This window comes from Amblyomma americanum, chromosome 1, assembly GCF_052857255.1.
Source record: "Amblyomma americanum isolate KBUSLIRL-KWMA chromosome 1, ASM5285725v1, whole genome shotgun sequence".
In the NCBI taxonomy this organism is placed as follows: Eukaryota; Metazoa; Arthropoda; class Arachnida; order Ixodida; family Ixodidae; genus Amblyomma; species Amblyomma americanum.
The window spans coordinates 152,236,662-152,261,476 of record NC_135497.1 but is presented as its reverse complement, the minus strand read 5'-3'; the positions used below and the strand labels follow the sequence as shown (position 1 = coordinate 152,261,476).

General features: G+C 48.4%; 2 protein-coding genes across 2 annotated transcripts in view; one reads left to right on the top strand and one right to left on the bottom strand.

The window, feature by feature from the left end:
- Nucleotides 1-13,017, top strand: part of LOC144113962 (luciferin 4-monooxygenase-like) — a 29,384-nt gene extending 16,367 nt beyond the window's left edge. Inside the window, exons 5-11 of the mRNA XM_077647378.1 lie at nucleotides 2,933-3,135; nucleotides 5,775-5,940; nucleotides 7,725-7,896; nucleotides 8,762-8,862; nucleotides 9,163-9,307; nucleotides 9,835-10,092; nucleotides 10,418-13,017. Coding sequence (XP_077503504.1) covers nucleotides 2,933-3,135; nucleotides 5,775-5,940; nucleotides 7,725-7,896; nucleotides 8,762-8,862; nucleotides 9,163-9,307; nucleotides 9,835-10,092; nucleotides 10,418-10,551 — 1,179 coding nt within the window. The 3' untranslated portion in view covers nucleotides 10,552-13,017. The remainder of the gene's footprint in view (nucleotides 1-2,932; nucleotides 3,136-5,774; nucleotides 5,941-7,724; nucleotides 7,897-8,761; nucleotides 8,863-9,162; nucleotides 9,308-9,834; nucleotides 10,093-10,417) is intronic.
- The window catches only part of LOC144113961 (meckelin), a 41,686-nt gene continuing 27,957 nt past the window's right edge, over nucleotides 11,087-24,815 (bottom strand). Inside the window, exons 17-30 of the mRNA XM_077647376.1 lie at nucleotides 22,693-22,791; nucleotides 21,654-21,752; nucleotides 20,175-20,261; nucleotides 19,372-19,518; nucleotides 18,555-18,740; nucleotides 17,039-17,179; nucleotides 16,589-16,669; nucleotides 15,768-15,884; nucleotides 13,870-13,986; nucleotides 13,698-13,728; nucleotides 13,474-13,562; nucleotides 12,667-12,769; nucleotides 11,654-11,796; nucleotides 11,087-11,349 (exon numbers count right to left, since the gene is read on the bottom strand). Of these exons, the coding sequence (XP_077503502.1) occupies nucleotides 11,269-11,349; nucleotides 11,654-11,796; nucleotides 12,667-12,769; nucleotides 13,474-13,562; nucleotides 13,698-13,728; nucleotides 13,870-13,986; nucleotides 15,768-15,884; nucleotides 16,589-16,669; nucleotides 17,039-17,179; nucleotides 18,555-18,740; nucleotides 19,372-19,518; nucleotides 20,175-20,261; nucleotides 21,654-21,752; nucleotides 22,693-22,791 (1,521 nt within the window). The 3' untranslated portion in view covers nucleotides 11,087-11,268. The remainder of the gene's footprint in view (nucleotides 11,350-11,653; nucleotides 11,797-12,666; nucleotides 12,770-13,473; nucleotides 13,563-13,697; nucleotides 13,729-13,869; nucleotides 13,987-15,767; nucleotides 15,885-16,588; nucleotides 16,670-17,038; nucleotides 17,180-18,554; nucleotides 18,741-19,371; nucleotides 19,519-20,174; nucleotides 20,262-21,653; nucleotides 21,753-22,692; nucleotides 22,792-24,815) is intronic.

The following is a 24,815-nucleotide window of genomic DNA, read 5'->3' as shown; positions in this document are numbered from 1 at the left end:
GCGCTGGAATGCATTGTCCATTGGTAGAGCACGAAGTTGCGAGCCGCTCTGTGATGAGTGCACAATGTTTGTTTGTTTGTTTTATTTTGACAGAAATACTACGCACAATGCAACAACAACAGTCACAGGCAACTTACAAACTATACTGCGGTGGAAATGTCACAAACTAGCGCGTGAGACAGCGGGGGCATTCGAAATAGATCGGGTACAAGAAGAATCAAGCATGGCGCCATTATCTCTTTCAAAAAAAAAATTAACACGTTTCTTGTGGGCGGCTTTTTTTTATGCTGTATTATCTACTTGCTCAAATGTCCATACGCAGGCATTGCATGGAACAGCTTTGTCGATCTGGGTCCGCATTCCGAGTTTGTTATAATAAAAAGCGGCAATCTGCCGCAGCGGCCGCACCTGATCGGTCAGAACGCCGGAAGCGGATGTGGTGGTTCGGATGCAGCGAAAATGGTCGAAGTGAGTGAGTGAGTAAGAACTTTATTTTCCACCGATGTAGGAGACCCCCTACTCCCCATCCTCGGCACGCAGGCCTGGAGAACGGGGGCCGGTGTCTCCGCGACTAAAGACAGGCGAAGCGACAGTGTTTCTTCGCGCCTTTAGCCGCCAGGCGGATGGCTTGCTGCTGGTGGGCGAGGGACTCGCTTCGCAGCATCAGTTCCCAGGCTTCTCTACTTCTTAAGTTCTCCTTGGCGCCCGGGGAACCAGGGCATTGCCAGATTATGTGGTCTAAAGTACCCCTATCTCCACATGTCGCGCATTTATCGTCGGCTCTTTCCTCCACTTGCTTGTGGTAGAGCCAGACGGGGTTCGGGAAGTTCCCAGCTTGCAGGCGCCGCCATGCGACTGCCTCCCTGTTTGTTAGCGCTCGGTCCGGTGGTGGCAGGGACCGTCTACCAAGTCTATAGTGCGGAGATAATCAGAAAATGGTCGAAGAAACCGGACGGTGACGTCAGACACATATCGTACGCTTCTCTAGCAGCAGATGCTCAAGGACAGCCAACATGGCGGCGCGCTCTGAAACGCAGCCTCTCGCTTCGAAGTGAACTCGTTGGTGTTACTGCGTTTTTCGGCACGTGAACTGGCTATAAACTGGGTACGGGACTTTCGCTTCGTGTTATCCGGCCTATAACAAATTAGATGGACGATAAATTTCGCTTTTTTTTTATTTCGCTGAACGATTCAGTTGCTTCTAGGCCTAACGAGCACCGGTTGTAGAAATTTTCATTCCAACCAGATGGCGCCACTATCGCCGGAGTTATATCGTCTGCGTATGTTGATTGATGTAACATAAAGCATAATGACCCTCAAATACTTGCGTTTACTGCGCGCAAACGTGCATTTCCTTCTAGAACTCTTTATTAGCTTTTGAAGCGTCCTGCATCATGATCGACGTGTTTGACATGCCAGAGGTGGTATATCGGCGTCCCTTACGGTTCTCGATAGCCGGGGTGGTGTGGCTCTGCCTTGTGCTCACGAGTTAACTTGCAAGTTAGTTTTCATGCGTCAGTGTGGGCATGCCTGCGCTTCATACCATGGCGAACTTATGAAAACTTCGTCCGCGAAGTCTCCCAACGCATCTATGAAGATAGACACTGCAAGAAGACTTTTTTTAGCTCATCCCTTTTGTTTATTTGCGGCAGAAAAATTAAAAACCTATTAATTAGTGGAATCTCGCTGTTCTTGTATATTGTCTGCATAAAAGGAATGAAAAACGTAAATTACCGTCTGCACAGCCGTCCGATAACAGGGCCAACTTGCGTTCCGCGATGTTGCAGACGACAATTCGTCGCGGCGTCTTGGTTCAGCACGGCACTGAGCGCGCATTGTCCAGCGAGTGAGTGCATGCCACAAATTTTTCTCTCCGCTCCCTTTTACCCTCAAGATAAATGTAAAACGCCGTGTTGTTCGAACAAGCTATAGCTGTCTTTCATTTACCATAGACGATCTACGGCTGTAGCGGCCGCCTTCTGTCACTGAAAAGCCATGCGTAGTTGCGTACAATATTTTCTTCTTTAAGTACTCCTCCGGCCTTTACGGTACAGAAAAGAGTACCTGAACTATTATTTCTATTTGTTTAAGTCTACTGGGCAAATAAAGCACATTTGATGTTACCCTTTATAGTGGAATCCGATGGGCAACTAAACTCGTGGCTGAATGTTTCTTCTCTAGCGTTGGTCGCGTTCCACTTCTCGGCAGAGCAAAAGTATCGCTGGACGTTTCCCTGCGGCAACCGCAACGCTGTGACATCCTGCCGCCGCTCACAGCCGCAACCGAACCGACATCCGCTTCCGGCATTTCTACCAATCGGGTGTAGCCGCTGCGGCAGATTATGACGCTTTTTATTATGACACAAACTCGGAATACGGCCCCTGGTCACCGATCCTTTGCGGTCACTGCACCGCGCCTGTGTTCTTTTTGTTGTCATGCGATTACGGAAAGACAACACGCTCCATAGCTCGCTGTCCCTTCCTTTGCACACAGTATACGATGTGTAAAGGATTGAGCTCTATGAACTCCGCTGAGTCCATGGACGCATGCTTCGGAACAAGTGCAGTCACAAGCCAACTGAGTGCATCCCGGTGAAGGTCCGCGGCGTTTATTCGCCAGGAAGTAAAGAAAAAATGCACTCTCTGACCAAATCGACAAGATGAGAATGGTCAGGTGGATGGTCAGTGACGGCATTTATTCACGTTCAGTATGACACCTGACCAGACGCAATTTCGTCAAACTGTTAACTACTTTGTTCTCATTTAGTGCAATTGCCGAAATGGAAAGTGAGACACGAAAAAGCATGAACTAAGCCACAAGCCTTGATACTAGTGTGCAATGCAATAAACACGGCCTCAGTTTCACTTCGAAGTGGAAAGGCTGCGGCTAACAGCCCACGTGTCAGCTGTTACTTCGCCGGCTCGACTCGCAGACGCTGGTGGTGTTCGGCAACCACGCCGCCGCGCTGCCGTTCGCACCGCTGAAGAAGACGCCACTGTCGGAGTGCCAGGCGCCGCAGGCACCCGCAGACCCTGGGAGCCTGCTGTTTGTCCTCTACTCGAGCGGCACCACGGGCAAGCCCAAGGGCGTCATGATCTCGCACCGAAACGCCGTCGCCCAGTTCACCGCGGTGGGGTGAGGGCCGCCTCGTCTGCTACGCGTTTCTCTCTTAGGGAAGTAGCCGTTATGGATGAGCTAAGAACATCATTTCCGAGGTTCGGTCTATGACGTTAAACTTTTGGCCAGGCCAGTGACGATACCCATCTGACCCGCTAAGGAGCCGGTAGCTCGAGCAGGGCACGTGTGTTCGAAACCTTCTCTTTAATCACATTCTCGGGTAAGATGGATATAGCCCTCGGCTTTAAAAGAAGCACCCGATTGGTCCCCGTGCATGACTGCATACTCCGCACATAAGCTTGCGTAAAATCTGGCGAGGCAGTGACCCAACTAGACATGCGCTCATTAGAGCGATGAACATTCCCAGCTCTCCCATTTTACTTCAGTCGTGTCCTTACTATAACTAACGTTATAGCCGATGGAAAGTAAACGGTTCATCAAGACTGGTTATGTTGACGCGTGGCCTAGCGGAAATTGAAAGGATTTATGTTCGCCGGCACAACCGTAGCATTGACAAAATCGTCTACAAGCAGACATGCCACCTACCAAGGTCTCCCAGTTTCACTAAAGAAACTCGTTACACTTATTTGTTGTTTTGTTGCGTACATTTCTTAATTTGCTATTACCGTTATACTATTAAGTGTGTAAATATCAATACCGAGAAAGCTTTGTTTAACATGGTCTTAACATGGTCAACTTATTGACCTGGTCAACTTATAGACCATGTTAAGTTGACTTAGCATGGTCAACTTAACATGGTCTATTCATATTGACTACGTGATTAATAACGCTAACCGCATGTTAGGATACTTACGTCGCAAATTCTCTACCGCTCCCTCTTTCCTTAAACTTCTACTCTATAAAACACTCATACGTCCTAAACTAGAATACGCAGCATCAATATGGGACCCTACGCATGAAAACCTCACATATTTCTTGGAATTAGTCCAAAATAATTCCGTTCGCTTCATTCTTTCAAATTACAACCATACGGCAAGCATCACAGCCATGAAATCTAACGTCTCACTCCCACCGTTACAATCTCGCCGCAAAATTGGTCGCCTAACGCTATTTCACAAGCTATATCATCACGTTGCGCTTCACAACTATTTCAAGTCATCCCCCGTATACATTTCACGTCGCACCGATCACCGCCACAAGGTTGGCATCCCAACACGCCACGCCAAATCTTCTTTTCAGTCTTATCTTCCCCACACATCTGTGGAATGGAACCGCCTTCCCCCGATATTGCAGCCATTCCTGATAATAAAATCTTTCATAACGCTGTAGCTAATATTGTTTATTCTTAAGTAAGTTGATTGTGTGTTTTATCTGTTTCACTGTATTGTATACATTGTTTCTATACTATTTACATTTTCTGGATGTTGTTATTTGTTTTATTCTGGAGGAAATTTCTTTGAAATACCTATTTTCACTGTATTCTATTTCATTGTTGTTTATCCTAAACCCACTCCCCTCTGTAGTGCCTTTGGCCCTGAGGGTACAATAGATAAAATAAATAAATAAAATAAATAAACGGTACTGCAAAATTGTTCGTTAAAGTTGCAGTACGCCTGGGTTCCGCTTCACGACTGTCCGCCAGTAAGAATTTTTTAATGTGTTTTGTAGAAGCTGAGTTATCTGCAGTCACAATTTAAATTTCCGTGTCTTCGCGCCTTCCTCTCTCCTCTTGTCACTTTTTGCACGCTGGAAGGCCGGTCTCATCCACTCGGCAACACCGGCGGGCTGCCGACGCGTGCGGGAATTCCCCGGGTAGCGCAGCTTCCTGACACGTCGGCGCGATGCGGCTGACTAGCCGCGGCCGTGGTAGCTGCGTGAAGTCCGAAATAATCTTACCCATAGCCATTTCGTAACCGACATATGCATACGCGTGACACGGAGGGCGCGATTTCGAAAACATCGCCGGAAAAGGCACGCCAACTTTCGAGCACGCTTGTGAGTTCTCTGCTGCGTGTGCAACGTCTCAGATGTTTACGATAACAGAGTCTAGCGATTGACTGAGTTTACATACTGCGTTAAAAAGGCCTTCTAGGGGCCCTTCGAGAGTCCATATTCTCGTTTTTATTTTCCACTGAAACAAAAATAAAAACCATTACACACATGCCACCCGTATACTTGTTTCTAAAAGCAAAGGGCCCGCTCTTCACGCTAAAGCAGTCAGTGTCAGGGACATCGTATTCGCAAAAAATTACTGCCCTGTGACTCGTTTTCCGCCTCAGCGGCTCTCGTGTCTGGTCAGGTCACGACTGTCATTTGATCGCGAACTCTCGCACCAACAGCATTAGGAAGTTCGCCCCCAAGTTTCGGGATGTGCAACTAACGACAGATGCGCATTCTTTTTGTTTTGCTTAATGCCACCACATTAGATTAAGTACACTGGCAGTGAGTCGCCTGTCAGAATTGTAACAAACTGCACGCATTTCAGTGGGTTCCTTAATGCACGTTCAGTATTCGGCGATTTTTCTTCCCCTTATTCAAGAAGGCACACGCAAGTAGCTCGATACCTTAATAGATTAGTATCGCGAGGTTGTAGCAGCCAGCAGCTGAGGCATGAATCGCACCTTGATTCCTGGCCAAGACTACTTTCGCCACGTTTACTGCAATTCGCTTTTCTTCTTTTTTCTTTGCTGTAACAGCGCGCCTCCGAAACCCCCGATACCTCCTGTCGTCCTCGGCGTCACCCCTTTCACCCACGCATCCGGAGTGCTCATGGTGAACGCCGTCTTCGCTCGAGGAGACTCGCTGGTCATTCTTTCCTGCCCTGAGCCCAGCCTGGTCATCCCGGCCATTGCCAAGCACAAGGTATGCGCAAGAGAAGGGGCTCGCAGAGAAGCGCGAGAGGCATTTTTTTCAAATATCATCACAAAGCACCTCGTCAGAGATGGGCGAAAGCGCGACGTATCGGCATCGCTGGTAGGCTACATACGGGTGCGTACAATTTTAAACAACCGCTCTGCAAGGAGGTATGGTCCGTTGGGGTGTGTTTCAAGCCACAGCCGCGGGTTGTTGCGTCATTACTTGTTTCCTATAATGAACCGTGCTTGGCAGGTTGAAGACTGAATGTTCGAATATGTGATATATTTCGTTCACTTTCGTCATTATTCACTACTGAAGGCCTTCAAAAGCCCAGCTGTACTCTGCAGGACAGCGCTGTGTGGACGGCGAGACATCACCGAGAGCTGTTTAAGGGACACCTTCCGCCAATAACGACGCATAACCCTGCTGACGACTCTTAAAGGGGCTCTGCGCCGTTACTCAAGCATGAGGTCTTTTTTATTTGTTTAAAAGGTACGGAACATTGTGACTCCTGAACGCGCTAAAGGATTGCCGAAATCTTAACATTTAATATTTTATTCCTTTCCAGAAATTTTTGTTTCCAATCGGAGATGGTGTGGCAGCCAGAGTGAGCACTGCCTTTCTAATTGGATAGACGTTCAATTCGAATCTAGTTCCTTTATATTCGGGAGCAGATCCAAAGTATGATGTCTCTGAGTGCTGTAACTTTTCGCATGCGCCAAAGACTGAAAGAAAGGCGTGAAAGCGAAAGAAAACTAACAAGGACAACGCTAGCCGCGACACTTTCCATTCCGTTTCAAATTTTCGTGAAGGCGAGCGCTGTTGTACAAGCCAGACCGAGAAGGCAGCAAAAAAAATAAATTCGGTGGACACGCCTTGCCCAAAAATGTGTAGAGAAAATCCAGGCAGGAGGCGAAGTTGGGGTGTTACCGATGTTAGCCTTCCAAACCTACCAACAAAGAAACACTTCTTTTTGCACCGGTCTCTAGAACAGATGAATTGGTTTATTCAGATTAATCAGCACTGAAGAAAACATCCCTGTGGCCCCTCAAGCCTGTGCTGCGAGCAGGTGTCCACCCCCTGCACGTGCGTTGGCTACTCTGAGGTAGCGAGAGCCCCCAAAAATGCGGCGGGTTGAACTCTGAGAGCACGCGCTAGAGACGTTGCCCGCAAACATGAGTGCTTACACATTTCACAGTGCCTACACATTTCACAGGCAAAAAAATGACAACGGCCACACCATGTTGCGTAATGCGGGAAACTCGGAGAAAGCAGCATCTCTTATCCGCGCTGGTGACGCGGTTCGCTCTTGATGACGGTGTAAGAATAGGCTATTCTTGCACCGTGCCCTTGATTGAATATAGCGCAGATCTATGCACAAGCGTCCTCGCTCTGCTGAAGCCACAGACGGTACGCGTCTTCGTATAGGGGTTACAAGCAGTTATAGGTTACGGCGCAGGAGCAGTCTAATTACAGTGGGTAAACACTTTACCGTGAATGAAGGGATTGAGGAAGGGAAGAAAGGGGCAGAGATTGAAAAAAACTGACAATGTGCAACTCTCTCTGAACCTGGCAATTCAAGGGCTTACGCTTTAAATTTACATTTAGTGCTGCCCTATACCATACAAGTGGACACAGCCTATGTAAGAAACTTGTCTAAATTGCGCCGTTGCTAATCGCAGTTGCAAAGCATTAGATTTTCAATATACACCCTCATTGGTTCAGGACTAGTTTTAATGCAGCCAAGAACTCTGAGTAACGGCTGCTTCAACCCCGCGTATTTCTCGCAGGCTGTGTTCATGTTCGAGTTTCCGACGCACTTGAGGCTGTTGCTTAAGAGCCCACTGCTGGAGGACTACGACTTGAGCAGCCTGAAAGTGGTCAGTGTTGCTGGAAGCACAGTGCCGCCAGACTTGGTGACCGAGACGAAGGCTAAGCTAAAGGTCTTCGCGCTTGCGCAAGGTATGTGACGCGTCAGTTCATTAACCTACAAAAGTAAATATGTAGCACTGCACAGCCTTTTAAATTCCATGCAGATGTTTCTATGTATGGTTTTAAGGTACGTTCGTGAAACATATATGTCCAACGTCCTTAAAAATGCCGAAATAAAAAACTACTGCTCGTAGACCGGCGAAGGCAGCAACAGACTTGAATCCTTCAAGGTCATTAAGGTTTTTTTTTTTAGCCGAAAGTAGTTTTCTTCAATAGCCGCTTCCATTTTCACTCCCAGAGTGAAAAAATAACCGTGTCTTTCCTTCTTTCAAAATCTCCTCCTCTTCTTCTGCTAAAATGCACCTAGGTGCTTTTTGTTGCAAGCGCGCTTCGCGAGTAAGACTAAATTGGACCTTTTGGCCGATGTAAAACATGCTGTAGCCATCACTCCAATGTTTTTTTTTCCTTTTTCTGAGTTTCAGAAAAACATTTTGCACCAGTGACAACAGCAGCGTGTACGTCACCTACGCACAGCTGAATGAGGGAATGTGTTCACTTGTTCTTAAACTAGTTTTTTTTTTATCTTGCAAAGCAATAATACACAAAACACTATTTGGAAAACCCGAACCTTTTTTACTCCGCATCTAAGGGCCTATAAGGCAGTATTTTTTTTTAATAGACCATTTCAAAGTGCAGAATATGATGAAAAGGCAGCATGTCGCATGCATCTTCCAGCGTTTAGCCAATGCTTCCCTTCAAGTGACTGTAATGCACGTACACTGCAATTGGCGTTTGACATGGATGGGTGGTTTCTGCAGACTCTTCGAGTGTTTACTAGCATTAACTCGCTACACTCTCCAGGAATGACGGCGCATAATGGCTAATGTTCACGCAGGTTACGGCCTCACCGAAAGCTTCGGCGCTGGAACGTTCACATTGGGACAAAACGCCAGCAGCGACTGCGTTGGGACGCCACACTTCATGTCCCAGCTGAAGGAAAGTAACGCGACTACAGTGGACTGTATTATTATTTGCTTTTGAGAAACCTGTGCGAGCTTAGAACTCAGCCGATGGTGGTAGAAGCTGAAGCGGAGATGAGCATTCGGAGACTTGCCGGGTAGAGCGGCTTCTGTTGACGCAAAGATAATTGTAATGTTGTGATAACTAGGCAAAGTGGGCACAACCTAGCTATGGTGGTGATGTTGATCTGTCTGGTACTGTTTCGGGATATACGAAGCTGGTTACCAGCGGTTTCTGTCCGTGTGTATTTCTAACCTGATCCATGGAACTTTGCAGATCGTGGACATCACAACCGGGGAAAAATTGGGTCCCGGTCAGCGGGGAGAAATACGCATCCGGAGCCCCTGCTGCTGCATCGGCTACCTGAACAACCCGGAAGCCAGCGCTGCCCTCTACGACGAGGAGGGATTCTTAAAATCAGGTGCGGGAATGTTATCTGGCTTTTATAGATCCCGCATGCCATCGCCCGACTGCTCGAGGGCCCAATTAGAGAGAAAGACAGCGGAAAAGAAACGATAAGACAGATGCTGAAGCCTGTCTACCACCGTAGCAACTCGCCTAGATGTCTGCAAGCTCACTTTATGTGTTTTGGGGCAGGCATTTCAGCATGTGCTACTATACTTGAACGCACAGCTCATTCGCTTTTCGGAAGTTGTTCGGCTAATGGAGTCCTCACGAAAATGCCTTGATATAGAAAGTAGTATGCGATATATGAGACCCAGTTTTCCATTTACTGAGGAGCAACAAAACACGAATCGTACCGACAGCGCTGTGCCTGCTGGAGGAAGCGAGCCCTCGAAACATCGCAATTCAGTGAATGAGTGTTGTACTTGCGAAATTCCCCCCGCTTCAGAGGCACTGGACTGATCCGTGCGTGCTACATGGGGACACCCTCACTTCGTTGGAAGCGATCCACGCGCAGAGCACTGAGCCTGCGTTCGTACGCAGGTGACATGGGCTACTACAACGAGCAGGGCGTGTTCTACATCACGGACCGCGTGAAGGACCTCATCAAATGCATGGACCAACAGGTGCCTCCTGCGGAGCTGGAAGGCCTGCTGCTGCAGCATGAGGCTGTGCTCGATGTCGCCGTGGTCGGCGTACCGCACGATGATTACGGCGAAGCCGCCAGGGCCTTTGTCGTTCTGCGCGAAGGCCACGAACCGAGCCAGGCGCTCAAGGATGCCCTCTTCAACCTTGTGGCCGGTATGTACTTACCAATGCACATACAGCTTATGGACTGGTTGGTCGGCGAAATTATTTCAAGCTGACGGTTAGCCAGCGTGTATATTCTCAACTTTTGCTAACTAGTGGTTCCGTTAGCCTAGTGGCGTACTCTTGCGCTTACCAATGAAAATGAATGATGCTATGTAGCCCGCAACGAAATACGGTCATTAGTATTATATAGACCAATGGTCGATAACTGCTTGTTACTATTCATTTCAAATATCAGCGCATCTGCGAATTGTGAAACGGGTACTTTTTAAACTAATACGTGGCCCTCTGACATTCGCGTATTTGCTCGTCACAGATCAGGCAAGCTACCACAAGCACTTGCACGGTGGAGTTGAGTTCGCCGCCAGTATTCCAAAGTCCTTCACGGGCAAGCCCCTTCGGTCCTCTCTCAGGGATGCCCATGCAAAGCAAGCGCAAGCGTCACCATAGCACTGTACGAAGCGGCAGCTGCTCGCCACTCGGGGGATTATGGAGGACCAATGTAGCTGCTGCGCACGCTACTTCGCCGGTGTTGTACAACCGTTCAGCGCTGTATGTGGAACTGGAAATAACAACATTCTGTTTTCCTTCTCGCAGTGAGTAATCAGTGTTAGCCGTCTCCTTCAAGGTATCTTTGAGCATGAATGACCGCTATAGAAACAGTGGCGTGCAGAAGCATACACACAGCAGCATGCTTGAGCCGCCGCGGTGGCTCCGTGGTTACGGCGCTCGGCTGCTCACCCGAAGGACTCTGGTTCGATCCCGGTCATTTCGATGGAGGCGAAATTCTGGAGGCCCGTGTGCTGTGCGATGTCTGTGCACGTTAAAGAACCCTAGGTGGTAGAAATTTTCTGGAGCTCTTCACTTCGGCGTCCCTCATAGCCGGAGTCGCTTTGGGACGTCAAACCCCCATGAACCAAGCTAAACCAAACACAGCAACATGAATACATGTGCGGATATAAACCACAAGAAAATGAGGCCATTTAATGCTGCAGCTTCCATTTCTGAAATCTCAGTTTATTTGGATTGTTGGATATTGCTGTTTAAGCAACTATACTCCGATGTCATTGGCACCGCATGTACAGCACTTCCAGCCGGTGAGCGGCACCCCCACCAGCAGCTACGATGGCACTGCTGGCGTCGTCGTGCGGCTCACGCCTCCTCTCTTCACCACAGAAACCTTTCATCTACGAGCGCCTTCTTCACCAAGTTCCGCCTACTGAGATATCGCCGCAAGCCTTCGAGCATCTGTAATGCAGACATGCAGCAGACAAGCACGTTAATTACAAAATAAACAAGGAGTGAATGCGAATTATCTGCAACAGCTCTCGCAGCAAACGGCGCACAGATTTGTATCGGTCGCTGCAGGAAATGGGGTCCCAGATGAAAGACAGCACCCACAGTTTCATTTCACTTTCACTGCACTGCTGCCCTGCGGGCGCTTGAAAACAAGTGTAGTGGCCGCATCTGGCAAGGCACGTTAAAAACACGCAGGAAGTATCCGGACTTCGGGCATTTTATTGCGAAGTGATCTTCTGCCTCAGGCGCTCACCTTGTCTACAACGTAGGTGATGGCGGCGGCGAGAACAAAGTCACTCGACGCAAAATCGGCGACGCAGAACATCAGTAGGTCCCAGAGAACGAGCGTAAATTCGTGACCGTGGTAGATGACGGCGTCGAAAGAATGGCCATTATCTGCAATTGCCACCAGAAAGGTCACGGATCAACATCCGCAGGAAAAAAGAAAAAAATCATTATAAAACGGCGGCCGCAGTAAATGCCTTGGAACGCATTGCGTCACCGCGAGACTTCACAGCCCTGGCTCCGGCTGAAGGCCCATGTACGCGCCGACCTTGAAATCTTTCATTCGCGGCTACTCAATGGCTTTGATTTGCAGGTTTTACCGACGAAGTGAGCGCAGTACTGCTTGCTTTAGGGCAACACTAGATGCTCTGCGCTGTTTTACTGCCTCTGTGCTTCCTCTGGGTGAGCAATTGCGGAAGCATATGCAGCCTTTGTCAAAAGTTTGGAGCCCAAGGAGTTCACTTCTAAGCCCTCCAGTGGGGCTCTTGTTGCACCCATGGGAGTCCTGACTTTCGGAAGGGTGAAGTGGAGAGTTCCCCTGACCTTCCAGGGGTTTAGAACGCTCTTGATACCTAACGAGCCACACAACACGGCTCCTGAAGCAAACCTCGTGGACTCTGCACTTTTTACAAAAGGGACTTAATGCTGGCGAATGTAGCATGGATGGTGCCCCTGTCAGTATTTAACCATATCTACTCATTAGTGTCCTACAAGTGCAGGAGAGGAGGAGAGCTGTCACGAAACCATTCTGTTGGGCGCTCTTAACTGCGTCGCTCTGGCAAAATATTTCGACGCATGTGAGATCAGTGGAGACGTATAGTGGGTACATTTACTCGCTTATGATATGCGGGAGTGGCGAAAAGGCTGCCGCCAATTTTGGCTGTTCAGCTTGATCTTGCCACACAAACTGGGCAATTTCGTTTGGCGAGCACTCTCATAATCCGTTTAATTCTACCCCCTCGTGTGCATCAAAACTCTTACCGTTGTAAAAGAAGCCGCGGTCTACAGCATCGTTGAACTCAATATCAAGCAGCTTTTCGAACACTGTCCGATCTTTCACTGTGTAGTCAATATCTTTTAGTGACTGGAATAAAAAGGTTAGTCATCCGGTTAACTTTCAGAAAAATGTAGGCTGAAGCAAAATATATATTTCTTCATTCTGCTCTTTTTGCCTATTACAACTCACGCTTGTCTTCTTAATCCTGAATGTATAACGGCGAGATGTCATTTTCTTGACCTTCCCTCGCTTTACCGTACTGCCTCATTGTGTATGCCTTTGCCGCTATGCAACTGCCATGTAACTTTGAAATAAACGGAAAGTGTAACAAGCGACACCGCGTGATGTAAATATTCCACGGGTGCTCTTTAATCCCGGATTGAGAGAAACCACAGACTTTGCGTTTCTATTTTTATTTCATAACAATACCTAGCTGTATGATGCGCTTTCTCCAAGGTAGGGGTAGACCCGATGCAGACAGCGTCGATGTCGCAGTATGTCGTAACAGTAAACTTCCGCGCTGACCTAGTACCCCCCTCCCCACCCCCTTAAAAAAATTGCTGTCAAAGAGGGCCTGAGCCACAAGAGATGTGCTGCCCACGTGACTGAGGTGGCACAGGGAGCAAGTGTGCGCTAAGGCAAAAAAAAAAGGGGGGGGGGGGGGGGAGCGGCTTCAAGATATCGCTGTCGCTACTTTGCCCCAGGAGAAGGCGAAAAGTTTGTGTTTTACAAAAAGCATGCAATGCACGCATCATGCACTCGGACATCCACGTACGGCAAGCAGCACTCACGTGATCAAGGAACGCGGACAGAAACTTGGTTACAACGTTGTAGATATTCACTACAGTGTCGATGTTCACTCGTGAAAGATGTCCGTCCGCTGAAAGAATGTGACACGCAGGAGGAGGAATTCTATTTCGCCACTGGCTAAACACTACGCCAGCGTGATGTCGGCAAATGTCAAACTGCGCCGTGGCATAGAATAAGACTAGGTTTGTTGGGAACTGCGTCTCACCTGTCTGTATCCTGTCTGGTGCTTGAGTGTACTGAAAAGAGAAATTCGAAGACCTTGAACTTGGTCTTTTCAAAACAGAGGATAAACGACAAAACTCACTAGGGATGTAGGTGGGATCATTTGTGCACTTACAGAAGTCACAAGCACTGTCTTCGAAGTAAATGTCACCCACCGTATAAAGAGGCCTCCTCATCCGGCAGTACTGCTCGTAAATGTGACTGGGCAGCGTCATCTGAAATGTTTGCTGCTCCGTGTCTGGCAGCAGTCCCCTATGGCCGCACAGGTCGTCCTGGGTACAGGATTACAGGACAGGAAAAATGCCACGCACAGTATAATTGTGTGCACTTTGTACAGGGCCCGCGTTGAAGCAAAAGTCTTATGATTATGAGCGAGAGCAGAGCTCATGGTTGTATAAAGTTACGCCAACATATCACCGCGTGTCCCCGGCACCTTCGAAGTAAGCTAACTACGCGATCCAGTTAGACCGTTGTCCTCCGAGGCACACAAGAGGTAAATGTCAGCTACACGGCTCCGTACACAGAACCTATTAGCTGGCATCGGAAGAGATGGCAGGAAACCACTGTGCTGGCTTTCTCCTGTTTCGATTCCAACCCCGGTCATGTAAGTACATAGTTCTTTCCTTCCTCCATGCGTAAGTATCAGTTCGTTCGCACCAAACCTGAGAAATGGCCAAGTTGGATGGCGTTCATGCTTCCCAACATCGTGACGGAAACGTCGTTTGTGTGTGCACCTCAGTTTGTTTTTCGTCGCGTTGTTAGGAAGAATAAGCGTTCGCGAGAGCACGTCGCTATATTCGTGCAAGCTTTCGGATGCCTCGTCACGATGCGCTCGTGAGTGACCCAATTTTGGGAAGTCCGTCAAATTCTCTGCTACATCAATCCAGCAGTGACCCTCGTGCGTAATTATTTTTGTCTCGCTAAACTTCGCCTACACAGAAGACGCACAATGCAGCGCCAACTGTGGCAGCGTAAGTAATTCAAGCTTTCAGAGCTCACCGGCACTGAAATTTCGCCGTTCGTCGGACCCCTGAATGCACACCAGACACGCACGGACTAAAGTTTACGTTACGGCGTTGTGCAAGCGTTAAATACTGCCGACACGGCGTTTTTCCGATCGGCCCCAACACTCGCTCGCATACTGAGTCACGAATGAGCGTCCACTGTTTGCATGCACGACAGCGAGGCGCAATGGGGGGCAGTGAGTTCGCCCAGCCCTTCGAGATGCGCTCGAGCCTACTCCGGGCGGCAGCGCAGAAGCACCTCTGTGTCAGCTTTAGGAAACACGGTCATGCATTTCTCCCCTTCACTGCTGAAGGGTTGGGGACCTCACACTACAGCCACTCCGTGTCGACTCTTCGTCTCCCCGTTCTCCTCTGCCCTCGATGCTGCACCAGATGCGATACTCCTTGGAAGAGCCGGCGCTGTTCGCGTTTAAAGGGCGGCGTAGGACAGGTGTAGGCACAGATGCGCCTTCTATCACGTCGGCAAAGCCGTAGGCACTCGCTCCCACCTTGTGGGACGAAAGAACGCTTCAATCGCGCAGTACTGATAATGCTAAGTGCGAAGCATTTGCCCCATGTTTTGAAGCGAAAAGCTTCACTAGGCTCGTCAACACCGGGCTTCGCGTGAGCCACACTACAGATTTGCCACAGCTGCGCATGCGCAAAACCGAGTGACGTCACGGGGAGTGCAGGTGGCCGCTGCTGCCGCAGCCGTCGTAGCCACCGCGCGCTGACTCCGTCGTCTGACCGTGAAACCGAGTGACGTCACGCGGAGCGCAGGTGGCCGCTGCTGCCGCAGCCGTCGTATGACCTTTCGCCATGGAAGGAGGAGAAGAAGACCCAGAAGTAGTAGCGTGGGAGTTGGCTCAAAAGCAGCGAATATATGAAAAGTGCAAGGCTAGACAAGCGGCTGAAACGCCAGAATCACGAGAGGCACGCCTTGCTAAACGCTTTCCGCTTCGAGATATCCAGGCTTAACACATTAGCTAAGCCTCAGCCCAACTTTTAGCCCAACTTTTTTTTTTATTTAAAGGTGTTATTGAACCTACCTCTTCTCTGCGCAGCAGTTCATGCATCTCTTTCATAGAAACGTCGGCATGACCCTGAGCTGATCTTCCATGAATATAGTAGCCAAACTTGGGCTGAACAAATATGACCACGCTGATCTGAAGGCGTAAAAGAGAACAACAAAGAATGTTTGACATGTAGTAGTAGTAGTAGTAGTAGTAGTAGTAGTAGTAACAGCAGCAAAAACATTTATTGCAGTAAGGAAGAATTAGGGCACAGGTTAGATGTAGCATAGCGCGTATCGCCAGTCCATGTGCAGACATCTCCGACGCGTCAGGTGTGCCCGCAGCTGGCCTGCTCCTGGCGCCTCGGAGCCGTCTGCGTATGCGTATTGGCGGCTCGCGACAAGCGGTAGCGATGACGTTATATGCGCAACGCTAAATCTCCGTAATAACTTGTTCACGTAGATATAGCGGGGGAGGGGGGCGGTCACTAGACCTGTTATATTTGGAAACAGATATTCATTTTTGTTCGAGCAAGCAGATTTTATCGTAAGCCCATGCACATATAGTTTCACCTTTTCCTGCCTCATTACATCGGAGCATAAAGAACATGGGACGAGCCGATCAAATTTAAATGACGCAAGGGAACAATGAAGAACACTGCGCTATATTTTTCAGGTTAACGCAAAATCAACAGCGAAAACTATCGTCAGACGTGAATCAAGGGGGCAAAACATGTACCTTTTTTGGTAAACAGTGCTTATACAGGACGGCGCAGCAGTAGAGGCACAACACGACACGATCATGCGCCAACCAGCCCCACTGTCTAACTTGTTAAAATAATGCCTTGGAGTACTTACATTGCTCACGGAACAAAGGTCGACAAAGTGTTGAAGCTTGTCTTCGTAGAAACGTTCGTAGATAAACTTTTGTAGAACTACCTGAAAATGAAATATTTATGCCCCGTAAGGTGCTTTCACTTCGCATTCGAGACCGAATCAGAAAAAGATACGCGGCCTGTCAGGCAAAGTCAACGCGTGAGCGTTGTTGAGAAAAAAATGCCAAGATGACTGCGGCATTACACAAAGAGAAATTTTATCTCGAAGATCGAACTTGGCCTCATCGAACAGCCAGATTCTATAGGAAACGCAGACGGGCCGCGGAGGAATGTCACTGGAGTGGCTACGCATTGTCAACAGAATTGGCAAAGAGCACGGACAGCACAAGACAGGCGCGTTACCACGGAGTGCGGGTATACGTAGCGAGTAAGCCAGGCGCTGAGCAACGGCGGAGCCTCCATGAAAACGCACCTGCAGCAGCGCAATGAGCAGGTACAGGGACGCGGCAAGGGCGAACCGGCAGGCGGCGCTAAAAGGGATGTTGGCGTTCTTCAAGCTCCTTGCGTAGTAGCTCTCGGGGCTGGCAAGGGCTACGTATTCTAGTCCCAGGCCCTGCAACAAAAGAACGCGACACCAAGCGCATCTTAAACTAAAGGAAAATGGAAGCCGGTCAGAGCACCTTGGCTGTCCGCCGCGGTTCACAGTGTTCCACGAGCGCTGAAACGTGGTCCACGAGGTCCACAAGCGCTGTAACAGACTCATGACCAGTACGTGCTGCGATACAATAAAGTAAACACGTGCATCAACTAGCTAGCGATCCTTTCCGTTACCACATTGGCTGCCGACTTTTTTGCCGCTGACTGCCCGCATACGTTCAGCTGGCACGCCTAGTTTGCACTCTGCTCTTCCCTTTTGCTGGCAGGGCAGTTGGCACACAGGAAATGGTTATAAGTGGCTGGCGCTGCGTGTTTAGAACTCCACTGGACCTGTTTTAGCGTCGCATGGAAACCCACTACCACGGACACAGAACGTATAGCCCAACGGAAGAGCACTGAAAACAGTCTCCCTGGCAGAAGCGCAAGGCGGCTTGTCGCTTCGTCCTTTGGTTTGCCTGTCCAGAAGCCACGCCAGCTGACAGCCAGCCGGAAAGCCGAGGAACTCTGCATGTGTGCGGGCGTCACTGCTCCCGCAACAACTGAACAATAATTGCTGACCGTCGCCTGCAGTGCACTTTGAAGTCGACTCACTTAATGACCTAAAGGAATAGTAAAAAAATGATTATCTTTTTAACTACTAGGTATGAGAAGAGTTTCAATCAGAAAGTCGTACAGCCCGCTCCCACGTTAACCTCCCCCATGGCACCATTTCTGTGACACGACAAAGCGCATTTTTGCGTCCTGGACGTAGAGCAAGAAGATCAAAATATGTGATCGCCTGTTTCAGGAATCCACCTGTCGGCGCACGCTACTGTTCGGTGGCACAGCGCGTCCACGTTAACGCAAACGCAGTTGGCGTGAACACACGCGAGTGGGAACATTTTCGCATGCCTAAGGATTTCGTGCACTCAGTTAGTTCTATTAGCAAGAAATGTATTTCAGCAGGGACCATTCTTTTTCCGAAATTGTGCAGTACAGTGTTCCTCTTCATGCCTTAAACTCTTTCGCGAGAACTTTTGAAGTATTTTCAGCACTCAAAAGGAGTAATAATTATCCGCAACTAAGGTTGCTTTGTTTTCTCACTTAAACTAAAGACGACTACAAGACGCGATCGCCAAGAATACTAGTACTTTATTTTCTTCATTTTCGCGCAGTGAACCACTACGTCTTTAAACCTTGGTTCTATAGTTAGCTGGAACACCCTGCATACAGTGTCGACGAAAGCAGCTCATTCGTGCTCTGAAAACCGATAAGCCGCACATAGCGGCCGTGTAATGTAAAAATGAAAGCGCACTGATGCTGTCCAGACACCGCCAACGCGCGCCACTCGCCTTGAGCAGCAGGAGCAGCGCGAGCAGCTGCAGGGAGAGGGACACCCTGCGGTGGCACTGCAGCTCGCACCACTCGTTGGCCACGAAGTACGAGCGCCAAATGCTGACCGCGGTGCCCGATTCCCCGCCGCCCTTCAGGTCGGCGGCCACACTGATGCTGCTGCCCGCATCACTGGATCCAGTAGCCTGCAAGTGCCCACGTAACGCTATTACTCAACGAGTTCGCGACTTGCGTGCAGCACGAGGCATTCCAAGAAAGAAAACTGGCTCGGCAGCCTTGGAGAGCTCACGCGTGCAGGCCGTACGGGTGCTTTATTACCACGGCACTTCCGTCAGTTGGCAAGCTCACTTACTTCCTTCAAAACAAGCATAAGAGCAGAAACAAAAAGTTCAAAGTTTCGCGTACTTAAACTTTTCACTCGAGGGCTTAAACAGCTCCGTCAACATTAGCACAGCCATGGCCAGCGGCCTCTGTAAGTCAGGTGATGCTCCTGGAGGCGAACGGAAGACGGATATATAAAATCCGAGCTGGAGGGCAAAGCCTAGCTGTTGTACAAGTCATTTATTCGCTCCCACTGTGCGTTCATAAAAAAAAATGCTTCGGTGCAGCATCACTTGTAAAGCGCCCCATGGTACCTAGGACGTTTTTCGTGGCCGACGAAAAGGCCGTCCTGGTTGGTCCCCTTCAACATATTATGAAACTGATGATGAATGATGATAGTCCGCTGAATCTATGCGCAAATGGTTCAGGTACACGCGAGCAAATACTGCCTCCTCTGACTTTACACGTTGCAGAGGCATTGCCTTGCCCTCCTACCTGCGATGCGTCTCCAGCCACTGAAAGTCGCGAGGTGTCTTTCCGCCCGGGACGCGGAATACGTGCCATGGCGTGGGGCCTCTCCCAGTCGAGGAAGAAAATGTCCGCGCTGCTCTGGAGGAACACGACGTGGAGCAGGTAGAAGGTCTGGCGCAGCGAGCCAATTAAAATAAAAAAGCGGATCCATCCAATTGGCGCCATCAGTGACTTTGCAGCGATGTTGCAAACAATTCTAAAATGTGCAGCATTCAAAGGTGACATATACACAACCTACTAAAGGTTTAGCGCAGGCACCAAGGACAGGCAAAGAAGTACACAATACAAGAGTTAACTTTCAATTGAACATTTAATCGGTTCCTCCACTCAGTCAAAGAAAGAAAACGCGCATGTGAAACCAACCCACTCACAAAACGTCCGAGCAGTTTCGAAAAGCGCTGTGAAAAGACTGGTGAAGCTTGGGAAAGACACGCGAACTGGGGCTCAGACAATGCAAATGCTTTCACTCTGGCAATGGTACTTCACTTACACAAGGACATCTACACTTTCGCCGACAGGAAAGAGCGCTCGAATGCATTGAAAATATATAAGGCACGTGACATACGAAGTTCAAGTTAACTACATCCGCCTGACACACTCCGCTGAGTGACCTCACATGGTGCGCTTTCCTTCATATCTTGCGGACAACTGAAAATGACATATAAATGAAAAAAGGGCTTTATAATGGGGCCGCTCTGCTCTGCAAATGAAGCTAGGAGTTGATGAAATTACCGCTACTTGTTACTGAAACGCAGCGATAGATTTACCTTCATGACAAATGCAAAGATGATGTACAATTTGATGTCCCTTTCCTGGTGGGGGCTTGGCAGAAGCATGTGAACGACGTCTTGGAACTGTAGTAAACCGCACATCGCAAAAAACGTCACGCTGAGAAATGACCTATGAAACAACACCCAAAAAATTAGATAAATTTGTGAGAGACGGATGAACACCTCATGCACCTGAACTGAAAGATCAAAGGAGTAAAAGCTGTAAAAGCATGAAGATGGGATTAAGCAAATGACCCACCACGGTGGCTTAGTAGCTGGGGCGTTCTGCTCCTCGCCACATTGTCGCGGGTTCAATTCCCGGCTGAGGCAGCCGCATTTCGATGAGGGCGAAATGCAGAAACGACCAAATGCTGTGCGGTGTCAGTGCATGTTGAAGGGAAACTGAACAGGTTATAGAATTCGGTGACCTTCAAGGGTTGTCTGTATCTTTGTCTGTAGCACGAAAAAATTCTTTAACCGATGATTGATTTTGGAAAGCATACGAATTCCGCATCACCGGATTACGGAATTTGACGAAATAAAAGCAATCCGCGTTGCCAGAAGCTGTTTATTTGTCACGGCAATAAAGATGCATCCGCGTTCGGTGATATACGCTCTTTCTTCTCTTTCTCGCTATTTTTTTTTCGGGACGCGAACAGTTCAAGACCAGCACTGGAAGCCAGTCGCACTCGTTCAACGCTGCATAGTAGCAAAGAACTGAAGTTAATGGGGACAGGCGCGATTTTTTCAGGTCCGGCAAGCTGTTCGACAACAGGCCCGACACCGCACATCGAAGCACAGAAATCGATATCCCTTCGGTTTTGACCGCAACCGGATAACCACATACTCCGGAAACTGCCCCTACTAGATGTCCAGCAGGATAACGGCGTCTCCGCGTTCACTTGCCAAACTGTCAAAACTGCCCACAACGCGCCTAGTTCGGAAAATCCAAGTATAGCAGAGCCGCCTTCCGGTATCTAAAGTTCGAAATGTAGCAATAATTAAATCATGTTTACTTTTAACCTTCGCACTATTCGAAATCTGTTTGACATGAGCCGAAACTCTATTCATCTTAAGGCAATACAATACGGCTCTATGCAGCGGGGCACGCACGGGCCCCTATACGTCGGGTTTTGTTTTTGTTGGCGGGTGTATTCTTAATATTTTTACAGTACGGCTTGTTGCATTGTAATCTAGCCAGTACTGACGTCTCCTCTCGCCAAACGAAGACAGGCAAGGAAACGTTATCGTAGCAAGTTATTGCGTGGCTTTGAGCCTATGGGTTTATTGGGCGTTTAACGCCCCAAAGCGACTCCGGCTATGAGGGACGCCGCAGTGAAGGGCTTCGGGGAAATTTCGACCAACTGGGGTTCTTTAACGTCCACTGACATCGCACAGTAGACGGGCCTCTAGAATTTCGCCTCCATCGCGTGGCTTTGATCTCGCATAAAATTTAAATAGGTTGGCAATACTTACCTTGAACATCAAAAGCCAGTTAAGACATGTAGATAAAACCACGATTAGGAAAACGCTGGACAGGCTGGAACACGTGTACGTGATGAGCTTGACCAGAGTCTGTGGGCAGAAAACAAACAGCTCTGACCGCATCACATTTAAAAGCGACTGCAAAATGCGCCCATGCCGGTTGCGCATACTCATGTGGATTTATTGCCGTACTTTTTTTTTAACCATAAAACCATTCTCGATCTGAAAATTTTCTAGTATGCTACCTTGCCTTTGCAATATTGACGCACTCGTGAGATAATCGGTTAAGGTCGAGTTCTGTAATAGAAAGTTATGCCCGAAGCGATGCTTAAAGGGACATTCCGGGGGTTTTTCGAACATTTTGAGTCAATAGTCGCATAACATTGCTCAAAATCCTCTATCTTCGCCACAACAAGCCGTTTTTCACAATACCGAGTGGAGCCATTATAGAACAGCGAAAACTGAAAACCAAGAACGAAACTCAGTCCGTGGCCAGAGACGATGAATTGCGTGACGCGGCGATGACACCACAAACATTATTAGAACACTCGTACGCGCGTTGCATGGTTGAAGCAGCGACTGAAAACGATGAGCCTTTTCCCAAAATGCCTGAGACGACGTAACACAAGTCGGTATTAACGAGCGGATAATGTTTGTGACGTCCAAAAATGCAGTGCTGACAAATCAGCTGAACTGAGGCCATAAAAATGGTAAATTTTAAAATCGATTTGAGCCGGAATGAAATGTCGCGTGGCTGCCAAATCTGGTGGAAGTAATCACGAACGAGAGAAAAACCTACAGTATACATTTCATTGGAATACGATAACCTCGAAAAACCCCGGGAGCTGTCCTTCAATTTAGATACCTGTACTTGTTATGCAGGTCGGAGGCACAAAAAGCATACGAAAGTGAGAAGACACGCCGTCATCAAGTATTTATATCCAACAGTCTTGAAAAAAGAGCAGCGCATCGCGAACAGATATTCATCGCAACAAAAACACAAGGTGTAAGCAGACAATCCGACACGCACCACAACATTGATTGAGACTCTCCCTGATCTTCGTGTCCAACTCCAGGTCTGAATGCAAGCCCACAGAACGGCAAGGGCGCTGAGGACGCCCAGCGCAATCTGCGACAACGAAATTAGGCAATGAGTTACGCTGAAGCGGTCGCCACATTTTACGCTAAGTTGAAATTTCGGGTACATCAACACGAGTGGAACGCAGTGGAAAAGAAAAACGTTTTGAGTGATGGCGTTTTTTTTTTTTTTGTGGTTTCAAGATTTAAATTTACCAGGTGGCTGCTCACACGCTTTGTCATTTGCCGTCTTGCATGAATAGTTGTGAAGAAAACTCTTTGCGGCTCGTGCTACGTTGAAAGCCGCATCCTACAGCTGTCGACGAACTGAGTGCAAATACGTTCTACGGGATCATAGGATTTCTATTTATTCATTTATTTATTTATGGATACTGTGGCCTTCTTTCCAAGACCTTTGCAGGGTGGATGTACAAAAGTTCCGGTTGCGTGACCGAAGACGCAAAAGTTACTCGCTCTATATATACAGGTATGTAGAAAGGCACGCAATAGTTCCCGCAGCGGTGGCCTAGTCGATTGAGCATCCGCCTCGCATGCGGGAGGTGCGGGGTTCGATCCCCCGTGCCACCGGGTACCCACCGGTGATATACATTAAGTGCAAGGTTTCCCCTGCCTGCTTCTTGAGGGTGAAATGCTCGGGAAATGGGTCTTTGACCCCACCTTGAGCAAAACGAAAACACCTTGCGCCATGGCGCTCTTTGGCCGCAGATGCCCTTGCACCATAAAAATGCACTATCATCATCATCATCATCATCATCATCAATAGTTCAAATCTTATACAACACGCAAAAGGCAAGGATAAGAACACAAAATAATATAACTCGCTCATACAAACAGATGTCACTCATATAAGGACAATGAACGTTGGGTTGCCATCCCGTTTGAAAGACGATTCCCTTCATCAATACTTAAAGGGAAAAAGGAAAACTAAGAAATTCTTTCTAGTAGCTCATGACGCTAATGTCAGTGAGTGTCGTTCTCGTGTAGCATCATGATCAGCCTGACTAAGCCCACAACAGGGCAAAGGCCTCACCCATGTCTCTCCAATTAACCCTGTCCTTTGCCAGCTGCGACCACCATGTTCGCGAAAACTTCTTAATCTCATCCGCCCACCTAAATTTCTGCCACCCCCTGCTACGCTTGCCTTCTCTTGGAATTCACGAATTCACTCCGTTACCCTTAAGGACCGGCGGTTATTTTGCCTTCGCATTACATGCCCTGTCCAAGCCCATTTCTTCCTCTTGATTTCGACTAGGGTGTCATTAACCCGCGCTTGTTCCCTCACCCATTCTGCCCGCTTCCGGTGTCTTAAAGTTACACCTATCATTTTTCTTTCCATACCTCACTACGTTGTCCTTAGCTTAAGCTGAACCCTTTTCGTTAGCCTCCACGTTTCTGCCCCGTAGGTGAGTACCGGTAAGATACAGCTGTTGTACACTTTTCTCTTGAGGGAAATTGGTAAACTGCCACTCATGATCTGGGAGAACCTGTCATATGCGCTCCACCCCATTCTTATCCTTCTAGTTATTTCCCTCTCACGATCCGGATCAGCCGTCACTACCTGCCCTAAGTAGACGTATTCCTTTACTACTTCCACCTCCTCGCTGCCAATTATTAACTGCTGTTCGGTTGCAAGTCTGCTGAGCATTACTTTGGTTTTCTGCATGTTAATTTTTAGACCCAGCATTCTGCTCTGCCTGTCTAACTCATTGATCATGACTTGCAGTTCACCTCAGCAAGGCAATGTCATCAGCGAATCGCAGATTATTTAGGTATTCTCAATTTACTGTTATTCCCAAATGTTCCCAATTCAGGCCTCGGAATACCTCCTGTAAACAGGCGGTGAATAGCATTGGCGAGATCGCGTCTCTCTGCCTGACACCCTTCCTTATTGGAATTTTATTGCTGACTTTATGCAGGACTATAGTAGCTGTGCAGCTGCTATATATATCTTCCAGTATTTTGACATAAGGCTCTTCTACCTCCTGATTACGCAATGCCTGCATGACTGCTGAGGTTTGCACTGAGTCAAACGCATTTTCGTAATCAATGAACGCT